This window comes from Cupressus sempervirens, chromosome 8 (genome assembly GCF_028749045.1).
Source record: "Cupressus sempervirens isolate cs-2001-9-10 chromosome 8, ASM2874904v1, whole genome shotgun sequence".
Classification (NCBI taxonomy): Eukaryota; Viridiplantae; Streptophyta; class Pinopsida; order Cupressales; family Cupressaceae; genus Cupressus; species Cupressus sempervirens.
The window spans coordinates 844601823-844629347 of record NC_143125.1 but is presented as its reverse complement, the minus strand read 5'-3'; the positions used below and the strand labels follow the sequence as shown (position 1 = coordinate 844629347).

The following is a 27525-nucleotide window of genomic DNA, read 5'->3' as shown; positions in this document are numbered from 1 at the left end:
ACTAACAACAACATTTGATATGAAAGACCTAGGACTTCTTCATTACTTTCTAGGTTTAAAAGTTTAGCAAAAGGAGAGCTACATCTTCTTAAATCAAGGAAAATACACTATTGATATTTTGACTAAGTTTGGAATGATGGATTGTAAACCTGTTACTACTCCTATGGAAGCTAATGACTTTGAATCTGAACCTTTAGATCCTACTTACTACAGGTAGATCATCGGATCACTAATGTACTTGGTTAATACTAGACCAAATATTTGTTATGCAACCAATACATTAAGTCAACTCATGTGTGAACCAAAGAAGATTCATCTCATGGCAGCGAAGCATATTTTATGATACCTGAGAGGTTCTATTGGTATGAGAATCAAATATGATCAAGTTGAAATCAATCTTCATGGATATTCAAATTCTGATTGGGCAGGGAGTTCTAGTGAATGTAAGAGTACTACAGGATGTTTTTTTTGCCTTGGATTTGCAATGATTTCTTGGTTTAGCAGAAAACAATCTTTAGTTGCCTAAAGTTCCACTAAAGCAGAATATATAGCCTCATCCATGGGAGCCAGAGAAACAGTATGGTTGCGGAAGTTACTAGTCGGGTTGTTCAAGAAACCATTGAAGCCAACGATCATTCACTGTGACAATCAAAGTTGTATCAAGCTTTCAACAAATCCAATTTTTCACAATTGATCTAAGCATATTGAGATACCTTATCATTCTATTAGGGATATGGTAGATTGAGAGGTTATCAGATTAGAGTACATAAGTACTAATGAGCAAACAGCAGATGTTCTTACCAAGCCTCTTGCCAAGGTTAAATTGGAACATTTCAAAGGAAAACTTGGTATGATCAAATTGCAATTTTGAATATTGAATTTGAGTTTTTCAATTTTATGTGTTATGCTTCTAGTTGAATAGTTGCATCAGATATGTAATGAAAGATGACGATCTTTCAGAGACATATATTCAAAAGGTAATCATTGTAAGGTGACAATCTTACAAATGATAGGCCTGTTATCATGATAAATTATGGCATTGATTTAGACGCACCGAAAGTCATTTAACAAACGTATTATGATCATTCTAATTATTGATCCGGAAATGCCAAAGATCATAATACATGTTATGACAGTGTTCATAAAATTGAGTTATGGTTAATTGACAAGTCATTGCATTCAGAGTGTTATAGTCAGATAATTTGCTTGGTGAATGAATATCATTAATGTTGATATTATTATAACTTTTGAGTCTGTAGGATATCCTTGATATTTCACTTCTCCCTAACTAAGAGGAAGTGTTAAAGTATAGCTTCAACAGAAGTGAAGAATACTGTATATATTCTAAGCATATGATTTTGTGATTTATACTCATATATATATATATATATATATATATATATATATATATAGATATATATATATATATATATACTAATCTATACTTAACCTTAAGGGTTTCGATTGCTATGATTTAAAGTTAATATTGGTTACTAACCAATAGTTAACCTGTATGGTAGTCATGTCCATACGGGAACGTGACTCTTTACTATCATATATAATATGTAATCGCCAATGAAGAGAATCATCAATCAAACGGTAATGATCTCCTTCCCTTCAGCAATTCAATCTACAAAACATTAAACATTATCAAGTCATTCTAAATCAATATCATAAGTATGAGATAATATATCTCTATCTTGAATTACTATACACTCCAGATTCGGTGAGCATACATATTGAATTGTATAAATAACATATCGGCATTCTACAATTATAATCAAAACAATATCTTGGTATGTGTTGTGAGGTTTCCACAACACTGCCCCATTGCAAATAGAGAGTCCTTTGCTTTACCAGTAGGAGTACTGGTCAAAGGTGGTCTTTGTGGCAGTTTTCAAGTCTCCAAGTCCGAAAGATGAGTTCGGGCAATTTTGGTCTGCCGGGGTAGTCAAGTCTATCAAGAATATGGGTGAGGGATGAGCTAGCCTATTCAAGGATATGGAGTTAAAACGAACAATTTGTGCTGATATGAATTGGAATGATTAAAAAATCCCTATTTCTGCTTCAATTTGACCTTGGAAATCCAAGAAAAGTTATGGGAGATAACAATTCTAAAGACATGTTGAACCCTGAAAATTGGCAAAGTCTGGAATTTGTTGAAAACTCCCAATATCTAGAATCTTTATTATAACTCCTATGAAACTGAAACCTAGCTCAAACATCCTGATAGTATTTATATAAATTATAACTTAAAGTATAAGAAGGGAAATGTTATATTTTATATAAATCCCCCCACCCTCTAAAGTTGAGAAACTGTAATGTCCCCAATTTTGTCGGTATCAGAGTCTCAAGGATTAGCCTATTATTGTGATCCTCTTAGGCTAATTATTGTGGATAGAGGGTCTTCTATGGCAGTGGCTTGGCTTGGGAGGGTCTTATCTTTTCCACATCTCAGTAAGCTATAGGTTGGTCTTCGTTTGGCTCAGATTGGACTTCGTTTGGGCCTAGCTTTGTGTACTCTCTATTTGTGGTAAGTTGGTGTTGATCGAGATGGACCCTTTCTATTTTTGGAAAGTGCATTTGGTCACATGGAGAAATAATAGGTATGACTCCTATTTCAGATGGCCTATTTAAATGATGAGTATTTTAGAAGTTATTATATTTTTAGTGGCCAAATTATTATTAATTATTAAATGGTTTATTATAAAATTATAATTTAACTTTATAATTTCATTTAAGTTGAGAGTTGAGTTATCATTGGAAAGTGTTATTTATTAACTAATTAAGCCAAGTCAAGTGAGAGAATCTAATGAAAGTTTCTAACTAATGTTGTGTGGTGAAGCTTCTTGAGTGAAGTTACATTTTGGCAACAAAAGGGAATCTGAACGTTATAATCACAAGCTCATTTCATTGGGAAAAAAAAGCTTGAATATATATTTGTTTTTGTTGCCTTTGCGGCTTTTCCTGAGGTTTTAATATTTATGCCCTTGCTGAAGTATAAGGGTTTCTGAGTTTCTGAAGATTGTCAGCAGTCACTGTTGATGTATAGTGATTTCATTGGTTAAATCTCCTATCTGTGATTATTTCCGTTTGGAAGATTGGCATTATCATTTGGAGAATTCTGAAATTAGTGTTTGAAAATTATGCTGAGGTATATAATTTGCATTGCTCTCCTACTATAAATTTGTGTCTACGGAGAAGTGGTTATTGATTTTAGCATTCAAATTTGGTAAAAGGAATTAATTGCATCACAATTATAATTCTTAGAATTCTGAGTTGGCTGCTTAATTAGCTGAAGATTGTGAGAGCAAACTGTCTGAATTGGATGCACCAATTTATGCTTGCAAGTAAAGGATTGAGCTGGGCATTTGTGACTGCCATTTCTTGTTGTGTGGCTGAAAATTACATCTACAGGCGTCTATTTCTGGGCAGGCTGTGACGCCACTTTCTGGAGATTGGGATTGCCTTTAAGGAACCCCTGCAATTTGCCTCAAGAGCGTTGCCATTACTACAGGCTGGGTGTTTGATTATAGGCAGCGTTTGAAACAATATTTGGGGTCTGCATTATGGGCGACTATAATTCTGCCTGGGTGCTCATTCTATGCATTTGGATGCCATTTTTTCTGCAGATTTGTGAGCCTACCAGCAGGGGTTAGTTCTGTGTTTAAAACCCTTATCTATCACATTTGTTGGTCACCTACATTGGTCACATTTTATTCTGCAAATTCAAACTTATTTATGGGCGCCTATTTTGCTGCTAATTGCATCACACAACTGGGCTGCAATCTGTCATTGGATAGCGAATTCTGCATATACAATCAGGTTCTTCTTATCAATTCATATCTTGCGGCATGGTTTGCCAATAGTGTATTTCAAAATTGCTTGTATTTAGATGAATACAATCATTTGAAATTTCCAATTGTAGTTGTTGTGATCTTTGTTTGAAATTCTATCTATGTTCAAAATTACAAAAAGAAAACATATTCAAAGATACATAAATCTGAAAGAGCAACACAAAATCCAAAATGTTTCTCATTTTCATTCAGCAACAAGTATAGAAACTTTGGGTTTTTTATAGAAAATGACCAAGTATAGACAACAAGTTGTTAAGAGGAAAATTCCTCTAAGAGTGGTGGATTCTGCCTGCCCTAGCAAAATCCAAATTCCTCTCTAACACCTCAAAATCTGCCCCTTGCAAAAGAAAATTCCAATCCAAATTGGTGAGAGAAAATGCAAAAATGATGTTTTTTTGAGGTGAACTTGTGCATAGAAGAAATTCCTCTAACATGCTTGATTTTTGCCCTCCTTTGGTTGCTTGAATTTGTCTCCTCCCCTTAGATCCACCTATAGGTAAGTTGTTGAGGAGTTTAAGTGAGCAAGTGGCACACATATAGAGGTTATTTTGGGCATACAATGGATAGAGACACTTGACGAATACACCCAGAGTTTCAAGTGGATGGACTTCACTTTTGTTGTCAACAGGAAGGAGGATGTTCTCTGTGGGATGGCCAATAAGAGACAAAAGGAAGTTTCGGCACAACGGATGGATGCTATTTTTCAACATGATGACATTGCATGGGCTACACATTGTTATGTTTCGACAGAACCAATAAAAGGACAACAAACCCCCCACTGGGATGATGATCTTCAGAATATCTTGAGTACTCGTGATAAAGTTTTTTTAGACATTCCTCCTAGCATACCAACCCATCGCGGATTCGAGCATACAATCGAGTTGGAAGTTGGTGCAAAGCCAATTATCACCATGCCATACTGCCACCCCAAAAAATTCAAGATGAGATCGAGAAGACAATTCAGGAGCTGCTCGAGAAAGGATGATTTGTCCCAGTTCTAGCCCTTTTGCATCATCAGCAGTATTGGTAAAAAAGGATGGGACGATGCGCATGTGTGTGGACTACCATGTGCTAAATAAGAAGACCATAAAAAATAGATACCCTATTCCCAGGATCGATGAATTATTGGATGAACTGCATGGTGCAGTTTAGTTTTCTAAAATAAATCTTTGCTCTAAATACCATCAAATCCGCATGCAGGAAGAAGACGTGGAGAAGACGGCTTTTCGTTGTCACTACAATCATTATGGATTCTTGGTCATGTCATTTGGGTTAACGAATGCATCGGCTACTTTTCAATCTTGCATGAATCACATCTTCAACAAACAATTGTGTAAGTACTTGCTGGTATTTTTTGATGATATCCTTATTTACAACAAAACTTGGGAAGAACACTTGAGACATTTGGATGAAGTCTTAGGGATTATGAAGGCTCAGTCTTTGTTCGCCAAGCAATCCAAGTGTGAATTCAGGATGACAAAAATATTGTACCTAGGGCACGATGTCAGTAAATATGGAGTGCAAGTCCACCAGAAGAAGATTCAAGCTATCCTGGATTGGCCCCCACCAAAATCGCTCTCAGAGTTGTGAGGGTTCTTGGGACTGTGCAGTTATTACCGAAGGTTTGTAAACGGTTTCTCTCAGCTCAACCCACCATTAACAGATCCGACTAAAAAAGGTTTCTTCTAGTGGAATGAAAGAGCACAACACACTTTTGATAAGTTAAAAGAAGCAATGAGCACTTGCTTGGTTTTTGCCTTGCCTAATTCACACAAACATTCATTCTAGAGAGCGACGCATACGAAGATGGCATTGGCACAGTATTAATGCAAGATCAACATCCTATAGCCTATGAGAGTTGGAAGCTGGCATTGGCACAGTATTAATGCAAGATAGACACCCTATAGCCTATGAGAGTTGGAAGCTTACTCAAGCGGAGCGTCTGTATTCCATTAATGACAAAGAGATGTTGGCCATCGTACATGCACTGACCAAGTTCCGACTGTATCTGGTAGGTGCCAAGTTTGTCGTCCGTAGTGATCATAATAGTTTGAGATATTTTTTGGAGCAACGAGATTTGAACGAGAGGCAACAAAAATGGGTAAGTAAGATTCAAGCTTTTGATTGCAACATTGAATATGTGAAGGGAAAAAACAATGTGGTTACAGAGGCCTTCTCAAGAAAACTCGCCACTTGCTTACTCTCTCAGATTTCAACTAACTAGAAAGCACACTTATTGATGGAATATTCCAAAAACACATTTGCATGTAAGGTAATGGACAGCGACACTCAGGATGACAGATACAAGGTGGTGGATGACATTATTAACTATAAGGATTGGATATACTTAGTGCCTGAATCCAAACTGAAGCAGAAAATCCTAAAGGAAATACATGCCTCACCCTTGGCCGGACACCTGAGTTTTCTCAAAACCCAAAAGACAGCTCAAGGAGAGGTTTTCATGGAAGGACTTAAAGGAGATGTATTGCAGTACGTACGGGAACATGCAGTCTGTCAACAAAATAAATCTGAACACACTTTACCTGTCAGGGTACTGCAACCCTTGCCTATACCAGAACAAAAGTGGGAAATTATCTCTATGGACTTCATCACTAGACTTCCTAAGATAAACGGGAAGGATTGTATCTTTGTGGTGGTTGATAGACTGACGAAGTATGCACACTTCTTCGCCATCTCCTTAGATTTCCAGGCCGAGCAGGTAGCCAACTTATTTTTCAGAGAAGTTTTCTGCCTGCACGGGTTACCCCGAAACATTGTTAGTGATAGGGATGGTCGGTTTCTCAGTATTGTTTGGACAAAATTGTTTCGGTTGGCAGGAACAGAATTCTCGACGAGTATTAGCTACCACCCTCAGAGAGATGGAGATTGTGAACAAGTGGCTAGAAGGCTACCTTCGGAACTACGTTTAGGCACAACAACAGGCATGGGTCAAATGAATGCATTTAGGGGAATACTGTTACAATACCATTTATCACATGTTCATTAGGACAGCACCCTTCAAAGCACTATACGGGTATAAACCCCTTTCATTTATCGACAAGGGTGAGGGACTGGCTTTAGGAAAGGCAAGACATCTTGAGATTCCTGAAAGAGAACTTACAAAGAGCGCATAATCAACAAAAGATCTATGTCGACCGACACAAGATCGAGAGAAGTTTCGAAGTGGAAGATTTGGTCTATCTCAAACTCCAGCTGTACAGGCAGTCCTCATTGAAGGCAAAAGGGAAAGAAAAATTAAAACTGCGATTTTATGGTCCTTATCGTGTAGCTTGCCACATTAGTGAAGTTGTCTATGGACTAGAACTTCTTGAAGGAAGCCGCATCCATAACTTCTTTCATGTCTCCTACCTAAAAAAAGACGTGAAACAAAACACCGCAGAAACCACAGATCTTTCGCCGCTCAATGAAAGGAAGCTCATGTTGGAACCAACCGAGATCATTGATATACGGGAGAAGAATTTGCGAAACCGTACCCTGAGGGAATACTTAGTATGTTGGAAACACTTGCCATTGGATGACAGGATTTGGGAAGGTGAACACATTCTACAACATACGGCATTGCACTTGCTTGAGGAAAAGCAAATTTTGGGACGGGAGGACTATAATGTCCCCGTCATAAAATAAATAATTGATCAAACCATTGTTTATCGACCGATTGATTTAGTATATCTCGGACCCATTTTTATTTAATTGTTTCCATCGGTGTGGTTGTCGGCTATCTTTGTAAACCCTCGAGAAGTTCCTCCGAAGGGTATTTCAGCATGACATGTAGTTAGTAGTTGGTATGTGATTTGGATTATTTTCTTTGTACTGCGAATTCCTACTTGAAATTCTTTTTTGTTCGCCATTTCGGAAGTGAAACATATTCCCTACTTGGCTCTTGCGATTTCGGTGGGAATCAACCCTCACCCTATTCCGTTTATTGTATTTCTTTGCTTCAGATCTAGAAAATCTAGAACACCATTTAGTATGGAATATATCTATATCTATTTGTGATTATCTCAATATAGTTTGGTGTCTTTTGTACAAATTCCTTGAAGTTGTCAATTCATTCCAGAGGACTTAGTGTTGGCGAATTTGAAGAACGATACTGTACTGCACTCTATGAAGGCCTTCCTCGACACACTGTACGATCCCCTTTTCCCCTCATTGTGCACATAACCATATGGCCTCCTCTCCCCCTCCTCCCCCCCCATTGTACAACCTCTCAGAGACAATTGTACGGTCTCTCTGGTCTTGCTACCGTATAACTTCCAACTACTACTGTATGACCTACTCCATTTCGCATAGCCTATTCCAACTACTACTATACGGCCTCCTCCATTTGCATAGCCTGCTCCAACACTATCATACGGCCTCCCTTGTGCTCCAACACTATCGTACGACCTCCCTTGTACTCCAACACTACCGTACGAACTCCCCCGTTGTGCAACATCTGCCAAGAGACTATCGTACAGCCTCCCATTGTGCATTGGATGAATACTTGATAGGCTAGATCATGTTGGAAGGGAAACGAAACATTACAGATATAGTAGTGAACAACATGCTCACATGTTTGCTTAGGGCTTTAGAAAACTTTCTAAAAGTATCTAATACACATGAGATGTAATGTCCCCGATTTTGGCTAGTCTATGTAGTTGATTGAGTTAGCTCATCATAGCGACCCTCGTGAGCTGACAGGATGTTTTGGGGGTCTCAGTTGATTACTTTCTATTTTCAGTAAGTCTATTATGGGCAGTTGCTATTTTTAGCAGTGCAGTGGATGGCTTGGCAGTTGGTCGTCACTTGCATTGACAAAGTTAATAATTACATGAGCTCTTATTTATTTATTCATTGAGTTGGATTATTATAATAATGTTTATATTATTATAATAATGACTTAAAGAGATATTTTTAAAAAGCAAGTTGGAAAGTTTCTAGTGTTGAGTTCTTTTGGAAAACTTTCACATTTTTTCAAGTGGAATTTTATGGAAACTTTTTTCAACTTAAAACTTATAAATGAGAGCTCTTTTCATTGGGAAAAAGCACGTCTGATTATATATTTGATTTTGTGCCTTTGTGGCTTTTCCTTGGGTTCTGAATTGTATGGCCTTGCTAATGTATAAGGGTTGGAAATTCTGAAAATTGCACTTGCAATTTAGCTGCTGAGGTATAGCTAAAATTGCCTAACTTCTCTACTGTTCATCACTGTAGCTGAGAAGTGTTTTCATTCCACTGCTGAAGTATAGTGGATTTGATATTGGTTAGATATTTTATTTACTATGTCTATTGTGGCTTGGAGATATTTGGTGTGGAAGGTTGATGTTTTATGCTGAGATTCTACATTGGTTTTGCTGACTGAATTAATAAAGAAAGGTTCGTGTTCATGGTTGGAAACATCTACAAAATTCTGCAATTCTGGGCAATTCATTCCTAACGTCATTGGGGCTGCTGTTTTGGCGTTTCCTTGTTTGAATTCTTAGGTGGAATTACTACCCATATTAACAGCTGCTTGCGTCCATTTTCAGTGGATGATTTTCAACTAATTCAGTGCCAATTCGAACTACTTGTTCAAACACCCAGGCGGGGCGAATTTCCATCAACAATTCATAGACGCCCATACTGGTTGATTCATCAGGGCTGCAATCACTCTTGACTGAACATCTGTTAATGCAGTTGGTTGTGCCTGGACTGGGAGAAACAGTTTTCAGCATGCATTTTTGGGCTGTGAAATTGAGCTACAGGTTCTGAAATATTTAATTGAAATTTGCCCTTACTCTAACACATATAAGTCTTTTCAATTTAATAAGTTACACGCATTGTTTTGAAAAGGTTTATAATTTTGTAATTTATGGTGTCAATAGTTACATATTTCGAAGTATCAAAAGAGCAGATATATTAGAAAACTTCGAAACAATAATCTGTTCATCAAGATTTGAATTGGGAGCCGGCTGGGGGTTATTACATGAGATCTTATCATCTAGCTGTCACATGTCATGGGATTAAGGCACTTGTCATCATCCTACTTATTCCTATACCTCCGCCTTGTAGATCATTGATCCAATACATCATAGTTCATTTTGCACGATAATCATGAAATTATTTCTCTTGTTGCTCTCTCATGGAAAGTAATCGTTAATTTTGTAGGTGATTGTCAAAGCTTAAATCCATTGGTGACTCTTAGCATACAAACTCATTGCAAGTAGTGGTAGATAGTTGCTTCCATTGCTAGGCTTGGTAAGGTTCAAAGTTAGCACTTCTAAGTTCAACTAAAAAGTAAAAACTATTAAGCATATTACTCATTGGTGTCACAATTAAAATCGGACCAATGTTAATTGAAAGGTCAAGGACTAGAACATATTAACTGGTTGCTCATTTTATTTGTGTTCCATCAAAAATCTAGATTACTAAGATATGTGATGTGATATACTTTAAAAATGAAACAATGAATAGTATATGATTGAAAAGAAAATGGTGGTAAACAAGGATGGTTAATGGAAAGACATTAGAAATAATGACAAATTTCAGTTCCAGAACAAAACTATCTTCGAGATCCATCTGCATATAAAGTTTAAAAAATCTCTAACACAACTAGTAAGCATTAACTCGAAAAAAAAGATATTCAGTTCAAGAACAAGATAAGGAAATACTTAACGTCCATCTGTACATTATGTGTAAGAGAAAAAAAAACTAGACAGGTCTGTTAAGCAAGAAACCAGAAATAAGATTTCAGTTCCGGAATGAAACTAAGACAAATTTACAGTTCATATGCACATAAAATCTTAAGACAGTGAGGGCATGAAAAATATACCTGAGCCTCTTCCACTGAGAAGACTTTGGGTGGACTCCTGGGGCTCATACTGGTTGTTGAGAGTTGATGTGGACGGAACCAAATCAGAAGACATTGTAGATTCCTCTACTTGAATTTTTTAGAGAAAAACGGCAACTATAAAGATAAGGTACGTGCTTTCTGCTGACATCACTGAAAATCCCCTGCCCCAAATCCTTCTCCAAGCTCATGCCGTCAGTTACTTTCAAGCAAAACCCATTAAAGAATTTTGATCCTCTGATCTTCTATTTCCTGGCTTTTAATCTTTGCTTGAGTGGAGGAATATAGCTGCTCATAAAGATAGTCATTACATGCTCTAAATTTATTTTTCTTCACAACTAGAGCAATTATTCTAAAATCAACATTAGAAAAAAAACTAACCTTTGTATCAGTAAATATATATATTTTTAGAAACCTATCACTGAGTTTTGTGAAACATCATGCAGATCCCTACTGCTGACATGAGCAATCGAAAACCTACCTAGTCTGTTAAACATTGAAATTCCAAGAGCATCTTATCTACTCTATAAATCAGAACTTCACCCTCTACTATGGGGCAACTTAGCATGGGTTATTTTAATATATTGGGTCTTGGCTGATATATAAAAACAAGAGGCACCTATATGAATTTATCTAAGCAGGATAAAATCTGTTAAAAAGTAAGATGCAGTAGAAAGTATTACAATTTTTTAAAGGTGTTCGTCTTCTAGAAAATAGGACTCAAGTAAATTTCTTTAAAGTTTTCCCATAAATTGAGAATTCACAATATATGAGATGGAATGAATATGGATCAATTAATGTGTAAGTTCACACCTAGTGATACACTTATAATTTATTTTATTGTCTGTAGCCTCTCTTATGGTGAACTTTTAACTTTGTTCGGCACAATACATGTATCTGACCACTTAAAATGAACCAGTAAGCAAAGAATGAGATTGAGGTCATGCTTTCAGTCACAAAGTGTTAATAAGAATTATTTGTTTGTGACCTTTCTCTAGTTTGGTATTTCTGTTGTGTGCCTTCCAATTATTCATGTTCACCCTTGAATACTTGTGATAGTTGCTATAAAAGTCTTTGTTTATCACTATCTTGCACACTGTGTTTACAGCTAGCCAACATCCATTTGGATCATTGTATAAAAGAAGCTAAATATAAAGCTCTGGCAAAATTGAGAAAAATAAGAATTTGCCAATGTGAGAAGTTGGACATTTCAACTATCACCTATATAAATTAGTAACACTTTTAAGATAAAATCCCTATGAACAAAAAGCATGTATACATCAGCTTAGCTTATGTTCTTGTCGTCTTAAAGTCGACTCAGTCAGATGGAAAATAAAAAACCAAGAAGAGACTTCTGATTGTCATGTAAGCAAAGAGGCATTTACGATAAGAGATGCTGCATTCTCTACTGTATGAGAAAGCCAAACTACAAGCAACAAACCAAGAAGATTTGAATCATTCACATAGCCTACTGCTTCTAACAACTAAACAAGCAGCTATATACATGGATGGAAAACTCTCACTCAGCGAAAATTCGCCAAGCCCAACAAAAAAGAACTCTGGAAAAATTCAGACAGTTTTCAAAAAAAATCGGGAACCTAAAAAACAGTTCAAATTTAATTAAAAATACATTTTCCAATGAGAAGATGCATCCAATAAGTTAATTAATGAAAACAAAAAATAAACCAGCAAAGTTTCGATATATATAAATGCAAAGTGGATACAAAATCTCATGCTACTTGACTAGTTTTGATGGTGAGAGATCCATCCTAGCTACTTCGCTGTATTTCGACCTCAGGAAACACCATTGCCTTTACGGTTGCAGATAGGGCTTTCAGAGAAAATAAAGGTTTACACAGTCTTTTGATCTCAAGTTTCTGGCTTAATTTCTAATGTTAACAACAGAGTTTTTTGGTGGAGATTAAAGAGAGGGCTTGTAAGTTTACTTACTGGCCATACATCTGTGAGATTGGTGAAGCCCTTGCTGGCCCATACTTCCATTGTTGCTCATTAATTTGTTTAAAAACTGTCCAAGACAACAAAGATTATTAGAAAAAAAATATTCCTTGGCTTGGGTGACCAGTTTAAAGGTGATTTTGAATAGTTATGGTTGCAGATACTAAACTCTGTGAAAGCCTTATCATCAAAGGATAGCTCTGGTTTTGCCTAGCGTAAGGTTGCAGGTTTGGGTCACCCAGTTCTGAGGGTCATTTTCAGTCAAAGGAAAAGGAAAAGGCAATTTGAGGTGTTATTTCTTTTTGGGCAGAACTTCCCTGCCTGTACCAGCAATATTATGGCTGCCATGACTAGAATCATTTCACATGTTCCTGAATTCACTTGTTTGAGGTTTGGAGGCTATTGAAGGGTTCACTTGACTGGTTTATGATAGCCTTATGCTTGGAAAGCGGCCCATGCATGAACTACTGTAATGACCACACCAGATCTTGATTTTCAAATTTCTGATTTAATTGTATTTTCTAATTTTTTTGGTTTTTTCCTTGATATTTGCAATGAATTGCATAACAAATAAAAAATAAAATCTGGAAATGGAAGTACAAGAACATACAAATAAGGACAATATTTCTAATTTCATTTGCATCAAAAATTTAGTAACATACCCATACAGCCAGGTAGAGGTCTGATATACAGATCTGAAAACGCAAATCAGTCGCTTCATGCACTAAATGATTGCCATGCTACACTTCCCTAATGCCTAATAGGTAAATAGGTCTGATCAGCCTCTTAATGGGACTGAAACCCTACATCCACCTAGGGTTTGTTTGCGATCACACCATGGAAGGTACAATCGATCAGGTATGATGATAATTTCTGATAAGTGATGTGAAAACAATCCAGATCTGCAACGTATTGCCTCAAATCTGCTCCCCACACTTGCTGATCTCTTATTTATTCTGCACCAAGCTAATAGAACTAATCTTTACTGTAAAATTGTGGATGACAACCTGTGAATGATGTATGAAGACCCTCAGAAGGTATTTCCCTTCTGCAAACCTCCCAATTATAAAGGGATTCCGTCCTTCACAACAAATCTAGGAACTCCTTCTCCAAACAGCTTCTGCTCTCCAAATTTGTCAACATAGAATTATCCCAAACGAATGCTCAATATGCCTTTTTAATCCCTCAAACCCTAGGCAACCACTTTAAGGGTTTTCCTTTTATTCCTTAATGGGTGACCTCCTGGGAAGTGTCAGTGCTTCACCTCTGTGAGCGTCACCTAGATCCAATGAGTGCTAAGTGTTCCATTTATTCTCATGAGAGATTCATGTGAATCACAAATCATGAAACATGGGTCAATGAGTTTGACTAAAAAATTACACAGTCAAATCCTGAGAGCAATATCACAATTTGACTTGATGTGGAAAAATATCTCCTACTTATCAATTGATGAGCTTAAGGGGCTTTCTAATTAATGGTTCATAAGGCACAACACTTGGTGAAGATTTTGCAAATGGGTTACAAGCAGAGTGGGTTCAACCATGGAGAAAACTCTGTAGTTAAGCACGCTCAACTTGGAGTAGTACTGGGATGGGTGACCTCTCGAGAAGTCCTAGTGTTTCACCTGTGTGACCATCATCTAGATCCAATGAGTGCTAAGTGTCCCATTTATTCTCATCACAAATGGATTTATGTGAATCTCTACTCATGAAACATGGGTAACAAGTTTGACTCAAAAACTACACAATCAAATCCTAATAGCAATATCACAATTTGATTTGTTGTGGAAATATGTTTCCTACTTATCAATTGATGAGCTTAAGGGGCTTTCCAATGAATAGTTCATAAAACACAACACTTGGTGAAGGTTTGCAAATGAGGTTGAAAGCAGAGTGGGTTTAACCATGGAAGAAACTCCGTAGTTAAGCGCGCTCAAGCTAGAGTAGTACTAGGATGGGTGACCTCCCAAGAAGCCTTGGTGCCTCCTCTGTGAGCATCACCTAGATCCAATGAGTTCTAAGTGTTCCATTTGTTCTCATGAGAGATGGATTCATGTGAATCACTACTCATGAAACACGGATCAATGAGTTTGACTCAAAAACTACACAGTCAAATCCTGATAGCAATATCACAATTTGACTTGCTATGGAAAAATATCTCCTACTTATCAATTGATGAGCTTAAGGGGATTTCTAATGAATGGTTCATAAGCACAACACATGGTGAAGGTTTTACAAATGGGATTGCAAGCAGAGTGAGTTTAACCGTGGAGGAAACTCCGTAGTTAAGCGTGCTCAAGCTAGAGTAGTACTTGGATGGGTGACTCCCAAGATGTCCCAATGCTTCACTTCAATGAGCATCACCTAGATCCAATGAGTGCTAAGTGTTCCATTTATTTGAAAGATCCCAAATCCCGGTGAACTTGGAAATTGATATTCATTTCAAAATTTGAGACTTTGACCAGAATTTTGTACCTCTAAATAGACTTCATAGAATTCTGATTTCTTTTTGGTTTTTTCTCGTTTTCAAGTTTTTAGGTGTTTTTGAAGATATATGCACGTAAACGACAAATAACAAATAACTTCAAATTAAGAATGATGAGCAGCATTCATATATTGAAAACACTTAACAATCTGGAAATCATTCAAATTGTACCAGGCATAATATTCTAATTTTTGCAGTCAAAGAAATATATATATCAAATGGATTTGTTGTTGTCTACAATGAACCTAACGCTTGCTCTAGAAGGGTTTTACAATCACAAAAGATGAAGAGCTTGCTGTCACAAACCCTTGTATGATCTCCAAACTGCAAAATGTGGCTGCTAATAAGGAATGTCGCCCACAATACGAGCACGAACTGACTCTAGAAGAAATGCCCAAGTTGGAATAGGCTAGCCGCCTAGCTAAATGTGATGTTTCCTTCTAATAAATGGTGCTATGAAGAATGTCAATCCTTGCCACACAAAATAGTACTTTCCAACTCCAATACTGAATCACCAAATCCTTGTTGAGGTTTGCATCCCAACACTCCAAACTTAGGGTTTTCGTCCCACGCCTCTGAATCGCTCCACTAGAGCAATTTCCAATCTCATAAGTTTCAGAAATGTCAAAAGATAATCAACAATTAGGTCTTCATCTCCTTATAACTCCTCCCAAGTGCAAATCGAACCCTAAATGAGAATTACGGTTTGTACTTTATAATAAAATAACATTTTTCCAAATTGTTAAAGTATGATCAATTTTTCATTGTTGTAACTTTTAATAGCACTTGTGGATATTTTATGTATTTTCCAAGTTACCATACGAATGAATATATATGTGAAATAAAGAGGCATGTCTCTATAATATATTAACTTACATTAGTTATAACACAAGTAATATACCCTCAATATATTACAATGATTATATAACAATATATATATATATATAGCACTCTTAATATAAGTTAATTATTCCATATATAATATTTGTCAAATATTATTTATATATCTCATATATATAATATAATTTATCCAACAGAATTATAACATTAACACTCCCTCTTAATGAAGAAAGATAAAACACATAGATATTACACCATAGGTAATATTTCAAAAATAATACATATAGGAAATCTTTGATCAAGAGATTTCCAGTATATGATATCATATAAGTATTGGCCTATCAGAATATCAACACATGATATTCACCAATTACTATTTGATATCATATTAGGTAACATGAGCATTGTCCTATCAGAATATCAATCAAATGATATTCACCAAGTACTCTGAGTAATGGCCTATCAGAACATCGACTATGTGATATTCACCAAATACTCAATGCAGTAATGGCCTATCAGAATATCAAGCCAAGATATTCACCAAGTACCTAAAATATATCTATACAATCAACTTGTAGATAGTCAAATTAATGACATCTAACACCTAGTTGTTGATTTATAAGATAAAGTCTTTCATGATTTATTTCAACATTTACACAAAATGTATATCATGATACAAGTTATTGTAAGGTCGTCACCTTTCAATAACATCTCCAAATAAAAGTGATAATTATTTGGAAGTCATCACTTCCTCATGATGTGCACAGGAGGAAGGCCCATACACACATGACATCAAAAGTTCACATGAAGTTACCATTGATACTATCATGTGGTGTTGTCATGACATTCACCATGGATCATATCAGAGAACAAGGTTTTCACCTCAAACTTAGCTCTCATACAGAAGAATGTATTACGAGGGATTTCATCATGAACTTCTCCCTCTCAATCTGTTGAAATTTTCTATCCAAAATTGCTTTTGATGGAATGTAAAACTCCCTTTGAAACTAATAACAACCTTTTGACCTCCTCATAGAAGGTTGTCTCCGATGTAGTGTTAGACTCCCCCTGAATCAATTCGATCAAGCTTATCAAAAGTTTTCTTGAAGCATAGGATTGACTTAAGTCATAAGATTGAGTTCTGCACAATATTTTGTAACATTCTTGAAAGGACATCTTGAGACAATATAGGAAAAGGTCAAGGAAAATAGCTCTTTATAGTACGTATAGGAATACAAATAAGATAAATGTAAAACTCAAAGATAATGAATACTTATTTGCACATCCTTGATATGAGTTGCTCCAATGAGGGTCCATATGCAACAAATTAGAAAATGTCTCGATATAAGAATTTGTCAAACAATGGGAATAGAACATTGATTAATATTCCCCCCACAATGTAAAATTCCTATTCGAAAAAAATTTAATGGGTCTTCCAAATTAATGAACCTCCAAATATATGTAGAGGATTGAACAAGATGAAAAATAAGGATATAATTATCCAAATGTCATATATAATGTTCCAACCTCTAGGGTGTCAGATAAAATATTTCAGCTTATTGCTCAAACCCAAACCTTTTATGATGTTGAGAAATTGATCCTCAAATGAATTCGTGTAGAAACACAACAAATATTATCTCCGAGTTGAGGCATGGTAGGAAAGAGCATCTCTATGCTCTCAGAATTACCACCGTGAACATGAACTGTTATGGAAATGAGAATAACCTCCAAGTTATGATCTTAAAGCCTTAGACAATCTCGCTAAGTGAAAACCCACTGTAAAGTCAACTTAATATTTTCTTTGTATAGACTTATTAGGTGGTTTCAGACTGTATGGATATCAACTAGTTTGATTGCTCCCATATTTAGGTTGTAGAGCTACCCTTGTGTTATGGACTCATTTGAAAGTGTTATTAACTAGAAACATGACTATCAATAAAAATAAGATTCATTATTTTTCCGTACATGAACACAATTGAATTATCTGTGACAATTCGACACTTTGCCCATGAATATGTTACTCAGTCTCTACAAGCCACTCTCATCACACATATATCTCATCGGATTTTTCAGTAATGTCCCCCTATGTTGTGTGGTTGTGGATTGCTGACTTCAGATTAAATTTTGATAACTTCTAATTCACAACAGACATTACTTAGTTTGACTTATCTCCGTTCTGATTTACTTTTCTAAACTCTATAAGCTTATTACAATCTGAAACTTGCTATAATGTCAGGAAACACAATATCCTCTATCTGTTCCAAACTTCAATTTGATGAACCCATACTGCTTCACCTTTTCAAATTAATTTTGCACGTATTACTTTCTGAATTAGAGATTCTGAGAGTCTCAGAAATGAGTTCTTCATTCTCCACAATCATTTTCAATATTGATTGCATTCACTTCTAGATGTTTTAAATGTGCTCACTCACACATGCATTCATTTGAACAAGGAACGCATATATATATATTCAGTTTGTGGGGCTGTACACATGTATAAAAATCTCTGACTCAAAATTACTGTTGTACCCAATATCGTCTCCCTATAAACCAACTTTGACTTTGCATATTATTCTCACTGATAATAAAGATTAGAAATATTTGTAAAATAGGAGCCTGATAAACTATTTTTTTAACATCCTTTGCTCAATAAAATAGTATACATGGATTCGTCAATGTTTGTAAACATGAAACTTTCACGATGTATAGAAAGTCATCCACGTGAAGCTTTCACAGCGTATACCAAGTCATCCATCTGACAGGGTTATGAACACATTTCCAGTCTTCTTATGATGTCAAAGTTAATATATTAGCAATATCACTCCATAGATTTTCTATCGTTCTTCCCTGCTTTGGTTTTATCATCCATCTATCTTATTTCATTATTGCTGCATTATGAAGCTTTCATTTGTATCTCCTCCATATATATATAGCACTGGTCAACTCATGATGTTACATTCATAGGTTACCCTTCTACTTTAAGAGCGAGTCTTGACAAAGTTAACAATTCATCTAATGAGGCATTGATGAGCTTTTGCATATAAATCACTCAATAATGATCTTCAGCAAATGACGGTTATATTTGCTTGACAATATTAAATATGGATGTCACCGATTATAGAGATATAATGATCTTATTCAAATGTATGATTTCAGTACCACATATGGCTTTCTTTAATCTTCCACAAACTCTTTGTTCAGCACTCTGACTTCAGTATATACATGTTCCTCTTGAATTGAATGGAATGAATAATGATTTGCATATGAAATTTTGACCTTTGTTATTTCAATTGTACTAAAGCTGTAACTATTTCCACATCCTCGATGTAGATCAGTTGGAGTAACCGTTGATGGAAAAGATGAATCTTTTATTCTCAACATGTGCTCTTTACTGCAGACTGTTGACTGGGCTATGAACTATTGTTTTGGCTGTATAGTTTTATGATTCTCTTGTTCGACAACAGTTTGGTGCTACAGATTGTAATCTCTGTCGATATATTGTATTCCTTCATCACCAGGAGTATGTGATATTTCCGTCATTTTATGTAATTTAATTTCAACCTTTAGAGATCTATATGCCTTCAAAACTGCACCATATCAAAGTTGTATGGAAGACCCACATTAAAATCTCCATGTCAAAAATGATCCAACTGCACTCTCCACTGCAGATCACACATTTGTTTTCCCAATGCCATCTCAGTGCAATAATTCATACAGTTCATGGGGTAGACATTAATCTGGGATCACACACAAACTTTTGAAGCCCTCGGTATTATTTTATGCAGCATTGCCTGATCCACAAGCAAGTTGTATCTTGCCACAAATGGTATTCCGTTCTGACTTTTAAGCTGTTCCATGACTTCATCATCTTGGAAGCATCATCATTAACATACTGAGTCATGAGTATTTGACGAACTGGATACACAAGTAGTCGAACAATCACGTCTACAAGGCCATGTCTAGATACTCATCAGGATAGGGGCACTGCGGAGCAGCGCTTAGATAGAATTTCTTCGACAATAGCTGATTTGCCTTAATCAGATCGTCCCAAGGGAGAGTCGATGCCAAAATCAATGTTCTCAAAAATGATGTATTCAAGAGGCATGGACTTTGACTCCCCTCCAAGAACATTCTCTCACAGATAGTTGGCTAGCTTATGCGCATGCTGTTTGTCTTTGACAGCTCCATCAGGGGATGCCTGATATCAAGACCATGCTTGGTGTATGGCAACATATTATTCGATTATGTACGATGGAGGCCATGCTCCAAATTTGTTCGAACTCAAACATAGATGAACACCTTTTGATATCATATATCAACCAGCAAGGTTATTTAGATTTATGAAAGAATAGGCACAGGATCGAACCTGGCTCTGATACCGTGTTAAAGTATGATCAAATTTTCATTGTTGTAACTTGTAATAGCACTTGTGGATATTTTATGTATTTTCCAAGTTACTATACGAATGAATATATATTAACTTACATGTAATATCCCTTTCCGAATATTTTACTAAAAAAAAAAACCGATATATATTTGCAAATTTCAAATCTGAACGGTAACCCAATATTCAAGATAAATTCCAGAATTTAGATCGATTTCTAATCAGCAGATTTACATACAATAAAACTCAGAAAACTTGTTTATTCCTCCAATATTCAGAAAAGTACATATATAAATCAGGAGTTAACACAACAATCCGCCAAAATATGTTACTGTATTATATAACAGCAATACAATAACATGCAACAATCCAAGTAATCCAATCTTATACACATAAATAACAATCAGATTGGAAATATAAATAAACCTGTAAGAAGGCTAGGTTTGCATCCAACCTTCAAAGATTCTTCAAGGGTTTGCGTCTTCGAAGAGATAACCAGCAACTGTTTCCAACTCCTCGATTAATATTTGTTTTAAGTATTCAATCTTCATATATCATTCCATGTGGAGTCTATTGTACCTTTATTACTTTTCCCAATGTGATGCGCGCTCTTTTAAGCAATGTGGGATAAAGCACCTTTTTTGTCCTTTAGTCACTTAAGTGAAAATAGTAACTTCTTAAAATAAAGTGACAAGTTAAATGACTTTAATAGTCACTTAGTCAGGAAACCATACAATCATCAAGCATTAAAATAGTTGACCAAATGAACTCATATAATCACATGCAATAGCTCATTGGAAAGCTCTCAGTGAGACACTTCCAAACCAACATTTAGGTACCGAAAATACTGTGCTCTGTTTACTTACTAAAAATAGTAAGTATCCGGACAACATGCCAAAACTGCTCCGATAGGTCTAAAACTAGAAATGCCTAGGCCAACCCTCGAACTAAACCCTGTAAAGAACCTTTCCGCCCCTAAAACCTTGGCGAAGCGAGCCAACACACAAAATTATAATGTCCTAGAAAAGGGGGACATTACATTACATGAGTTATTGTTATAACACAAGTAATATACTCTCAATTTATTATAATGATTATATATATATATATATAAGTTAATTATTCCATATATAATATTTGTCAAATATTATTTATATATCTCAACAAAATTATAACATTAACACAAATAAAGGCATCTAGGCTATAGGAAAAACATTACATTATTAAAATAACTCAAAGCCCCAAAAAGTCTCCGAATAGTGAAAATAGTTTATAATAATTCAATTGCTTTCCAATGAGCTATAACACAAAGGCACATTTGACCAAACGAAGCCATATTCCCCTTATTACTCCGAAATGACTATATAAATAGCCTTATTATAAATTATTTAAATGCTAACTTAGGAAATATTAAAATATATTAAAATATTCCCCATTTTGCCTCTGAAAGCCCAAACCAACCAAAAAAAACGTGCAACTGACCATGTCACCTGTATGTGCCTGATACCAGAGGAAATGGGTCAACTAGTAGTCCCTTCCCTATAATCTAGCGATGCACCTAGAAACTAGGGAACACACTCTGTCATCCTGAAACTGAAACCATGGAATGGTCCCGTGGAACCTCACATCTAGAAATTGTCACATCCTCCTAAAATGTAGGGATACCCCTTAAAATCAAGGAATTGCACCCAACTGGCTCCCAACTGCCTGTAAAGTCAAGCCCGGTCACTGAATATCCTTTATGAGTCTTTATCCACAACTGCTAGCCTACGAAACCCCCATGATAGGCTAACTCACATAACTCTGCTAGTCAGACTAAAGAGGGGACATGACAGTCCTCCCTTCTAGGAGATACTTGCCCATAAGCAACTGCAATGCTAGGTGCCGCAAAATGGATTCACACTTCTAAGTGGTATCCTCTATGGGTAGATCTCTCCAGTGTACCAAATACTCCCGAATCACCCTGCTTCTCAATCTCCATTCCCTCACCTCAAGAATCTCCTCAGGAACCAAAGTCAACTTACCCTCCTCATCCAAGGATGGTAAATCGGGTGATGCTATAATATGTCGCCCTAGTGCCTTCTTCCGGCATGATACGTGGAACACATTATGAATCCTACTATCAGGTGGTAACTCAACCTCATAAGCAACCTCTCCAACTCGCCTGAGAACTCTATAAGGTCCATAAAAACGAGGTTTGAGCTTCTCAGCTCCCCGCCCCCTTTAAGGGTGCTCTGTCAATAGGGCTATAAGCGTAGGAAAACCATGTCATCCACCTCAAATACCCTCTCGATCCTATGCCAATCAACGTACAACTTCTGTTGATTATGTGCATGTTGTAAGTTCTCCCTGAGAGAACTCATTATATCTTGCTTCTCCTGTAGCCAATCTTGTGCCAAAGGAACTTTGTTGTCACTCAAAGCCAGATCAACAAAAGATAATACATCGTAGCCATAAAGAGCTCTGAAAGGAGACATATCAATAGACATGTGGTGCGTAGTATTATAACTATACTCACCCAGATACAACTAACGCACCCATGCCTTCTGCTGCCTCAACACATAATTACGCAAATACCCCTCAATCCACTTATTAACTATCTTCGTCTGCCCATCCGTCGGAGGGTGGTAGCTATTACTAGGTGTCAACTCTGTGCCTACGAGCCTGAAAAGTTCCTGCCAAAAGGAACTCAAGAATTTGTCGTCCCTATCACTCACTATGGTCTTAGGGAGACCATGGAGTCTGAACACCTCCCTAAAGAATAGCTTAGCTACCTAGGATGCTGTGAAATCAACTGCAATCGGAAAGAAGTGGGCATATTTAGTCAACCTGTCCACCACAATGTAAATACAATCCTTCCCCTGCACTTGAGGAAGACCTGTAATGAAGTCCGTAGAGAGTCGCATCCAAGTTTGTTCCAATATAGGCAAGGGTTGTAGAAAACCAGCCAAGAAAGTATGCTTTGTCTTGTTCTACTGGCAAATCACGCATTCACAAACATGATGTAAGACATCATCCTTGAGACCCTTCTAAGAGAATCTTTCCCATACCGCTCTATATGTCTTACCATAACTAGGGTGTGTTGTAGGAGTATCATGGAGGGCATGCAAAATTTGTCCCTTTAACTGTGATTCAGGAACAAGGTAGACTCTATTGTTGTAGTCGATGACATCATCAATCACCTTGTATTTATTATCCTGTACCAATCCATCCATGATCTCACAAGCATGCATATTTTTGGAATACTCAACTAAAAGTTGAGCCTTCCAATCTACTGAAATCTCACTGAATGAACATAAGGCAGCAAGTGATGGTTTCTTAGAAAGTGCATCAGCAACAGTATTCATCTTCCCCTTAATAAATTATGTCAAAATCATAGGCTTGAATCTTGCTTACCCACTTTTGCTGACAATCATTGAGCTCTTTTTGATCAAGGAAATATTTCAGACTATTGTGGTCAGTTCTTACCACAAATTTGTTCCCAACAAGATACTGTCTGAATTTGACTAATGCATGCATAATAACCAACATTTCCTTATCATAAGTAGAATGCAACCTCTCATTATCACACAGCGTCCCACTCTCATAGGCAATGGGATGTATGTTTTGCATCAAAACAACCCCTATGCCCTCACATGAAGCATCACACTCAAGTACAAAAGGCTGCAAGAAATCAGGGAGTGCTAAAACTGGACATGTGCTCATAACCTCCTTGGGTCTGTCAAAGACTCCCTGTGTGTGCTCTATCCATATGAAAGCTCCCTTCTTCATGAGATCTGTCAAGGGTGTAGCGAACTGAGAGAATCCCCTCACAAACCTCTGATAATATGCACATAAACCAAGAAATCCACGTAACTGAAATATCTCAAATGGATATTTGCTCTGCTACTGCTATAATATTTAATTATATAAATTATATTTTCCTATAGATTTTTCTTTGATCTTATAGAGCTAGACAGAAGTTGTAGAAGAATGTTGTTTCTTTTTTCATTTTTCAGAATATAGGTATTACAATGAATAAATAACAACTGATAAATAGAAGTGATAGAAATAATATGCAGCAATACATACTAGTCCGGAAATGATTCTAAAACCATACCAGCAAAATCTGATTTATTCCAGAATAGTACCAATACAGATGTGCTTCAAATAAGATGGATGCCAGCTGAAAATGGGATCTACGTGAGCTGCTGTAAGAAATGCCAAGCTGAATCAAAGTGGCAGCCTTCCCTAAAAATCCACTGCCTGTAAAGTGTAACAGCAATACTAGAAACCGATCCACTGCCTTGATCAAACTGTATGCATAGGAACCTTCGAATCTGATCTTGTTGAGGGCTACATCCCAAGAAATCTGTGCTCAGCACTAGGGTTTTCATCCCAGGTGAGGAATGCTCTTCCAGAGCAATGGCGTCCAAAATAGGATAATAAAATGATAAAAGATACTCCTCTTTAGGTTGCCTTCTCCTTATATCCCCTCTCCAAGACAATTCGAACCCTAAAAGAACCCTAAAGTGAATTGCATTTGAACTTTATAATGCAACATTATTTTCCTAATAAAGGCGTCCAAATAAAAGGAAATCGTTACTTTATTAATGACAAATAGCTCCAAGCATCAAATAAGTCTTGGCAAGTGATAATCAAATACTAGAGACTGAGCTCTTTCCAACGAGCTATCACACATAGGCAAATCGATCCAAATGGAACCAGAAAACTCCTTATTACTCCAAAATGGCTAAACACTTAGCCTTATTTAAATTATTAAAATGCAACTTAAGAGAATATTTAAATATATTATAATATTTCCCAAGTAGCCAAGGAACAGCCCAAACACCTCTAAAACATGAAACTGAATTTGTCACTTGCCTGTGACTAATGTTGGACAACTTGAGCCAATTGGCAGTCACACCCTCAAATCTAGGGATACTCCTAAAATATAGGGAACGCACCCAAATCTCCTGAAATTGAGACCAAGAAGTGATCTCATAGAACCTCAACTCTGGAAATGTCACCACCTCCTAAAAGGTAGGAATCTCCTCCTAAAATCAAGGAACTGCTCTCAACTGATCTACTATTGCCTGTAATACCAAATTCGGACACTGAAAACCCTGACTGAGTCCCTAATCACCACTACCAGCCTACGAGACTCCATAATAGGTTAACTCTCATGTCACTGCTAGACAGAGCTAAAAAGTGGACATGACAGTAACTCAATAATATTCCTAGGATAGGGCCAATCCCAAATTCCTTGAATTTTCCCCTCATGCACCTTCACTCCAGCAATACTAATCACATGGCCTAAATATAAATTCTCACTGAGTCCAAACTCACATTTGGACAACTTAGCAAATAGAGACTAACTCTCCATGATGCTAAGTACCTCCTCTAGGTGTCTGAGATGATCTTCCCAAGCACAACTATAAATCAAGCTATCATCGAAAAAACTTTAGAACCAATTTCCTCAACTGTTTGTTGAAGACATGGTTCATACAGGACTAGAAAGTGGTTATTGTATTTGTGAAACCAAAAGGCATCACCAAGAACTCATAATGCCCATAGTGACAACAGAATGCAATCTTATGTACGTCCTCATCCCGCACACATATCTAATGATAGTTTGAATGAAGATCAATCTTAGAGAAGTAGATAGCTCCATGCAGATCATCCAACAACTCACCAATACATGGAATGGGATATCTTCTTTTTATTGTCTTCTTGTTCAAGGCCCTATAATCTATACACATCCGTATTGTCTCATCCTTCTTCTTAACCAATACCACAGAGGAAGCAAAAGGACTAGAGCTAGGGCGAATGAGCCCCATGTCTAACAACTCATGAATGATCTTCTCAATCTCATCCTTATATGCTCTAGGATGACGATATGGAGTGGTGATTACTGGCTTAGCTCCATCCTCCATCTCTATCCCATGCTCAAATCCTCTATCAAGAGATACACCTGGGGGTATGTCACCAAACACTTGACCATGTTGATCCATCACTGACTGTATATCAACATGAAATGCCTTACCATCCTGAGGTTTAGGTTTCTTGGGCTTCACATAACAATGTGTAGCCCAAATCACGTCATCATGTCTAATGATAGTCTCCATCTTGCGAGAAGACACCTCCCCAGGTTCACCATTTGATGTTGCCCTCAAGATTGTCTTCTTCCCTCCAAAAAAGAACTCTAACTGCATATGACGGTGGTCAATAATGTACCATCCAATACCCTGTAACCATTGCATGCCCAAAACCACGTCACAATCCTCCAGTGGGAGTACATAGAAATCATCTGTCAAGGTATAATCCCCCATCTAAATGCTAAGCTGAGGAGTCCTCCTAGTACAACTCAATACTGTGTCATATGTAGCCTTCAACCCAAAACCAACAAACACCTCATACTGCAAGCCACACCTATCCACTGATTTCTAATCAATAAAATTGTGTGTGGCACCTGTGTTTACCAAGCACATAACCCGTTGGCCCTGAAGTGTTCCTTTTAAACGAAAGGAGTGAAATCTAGGATAACTGGATAGAGTAGCCATAGTCACTTTAATTAATGCCAAGGGCTTAGAAGTGTCTAACTGACACAGGGAGGGATGAAATAACCAGGGCCAAAGGCACACCCAGCTATACCAAATCGCCTGGGAGAGTAAACACAGAGAAAAACAACACAATAACATCAAATGGAGGAAATAAAGGAACAAATGCTTTCATAGATTTATCAAAATGATAGATACATGTGCAGCTCTAAGGCCTTCTGGGTTATTGCCAACATTACAATTCAGATTCGATCCACAATGATCAAACTTAGCATTTGAACTTTGCTTCTACACTACCTATGCTACTTTCCTCTACTTCATTCCCGAACTTGCTGCCTAAAACTCTATCAAAGACCCCTTTAAATACATGCACGATCACAAGTTGGCCTGTTGCAAAATACAACAGAATAAACCCTTATATTAAATGCTAAAGCAAGCCACAAGTCGGCTCTCAACAAATACCTATCACAAAATCAAATGCAAAGGTCATCTCTCACTAGAAACTGCACACAAACAACTCGGCACACGAAGGACCAAACAAAATGCTACAACTCAATGAACTCGGCAACCAAAGGATAACTCGACAGCAACTGCGAACTCGACAAACATAGAGCACTTGGCAATGCAAGACATTAC

At 36.8% G+C, this 27525-nt stretch overlaps 2 protein-coding genes across 6 annotated transcripts in view; both read right to left on the bottom strand.

Annotated features, from left to right (window-relative positions):
* LOC149545057 (acid phosphatase 1-like) overlaps positions 1-27525 on the bottom strand; it is an 82252-nt gene that overhangs the window by 12973 nt on the left and 41754 nt on the right. For all 5 annotated transcript variants that reach the window (XM_089795561.1, XM_089795564.1, XM_089795565.1 and 2 more), the window contains one exon: positions 10669-10974. In XM_089795561.1, coding sequence (XP_089651687.1) covers positions 10669-10762 — 94 coding nt within the window. In that variant the 5' untranslated portion in view covers positions 10763-10974. The remainder of the gene's footprint in view (positions 1-10668; positions 10975-27525) is intronic.
* On the bottom strand, positions 22025-26661 carry LOC149545058 (uncharacterized). Its single transcript, XM_089796037.1, has 9 exons — positions 26025-26661; positions 24450-24595; positions 23819-24169; positions 23418-23703; positions 23180-23325; positions 22928-23025; positions 22664-22813; positions 22295-22523; positions 22025-22057 (listed from the first exon to the last, which is right to left on the bottom strand). The coding sequence occupies exons 1-9, from the start codon at positions 26659-26661 to the stop codon at positions 22025-22027; spliced, it is 2076 nt and encodes a 691-aa protein (XP_089652163.1).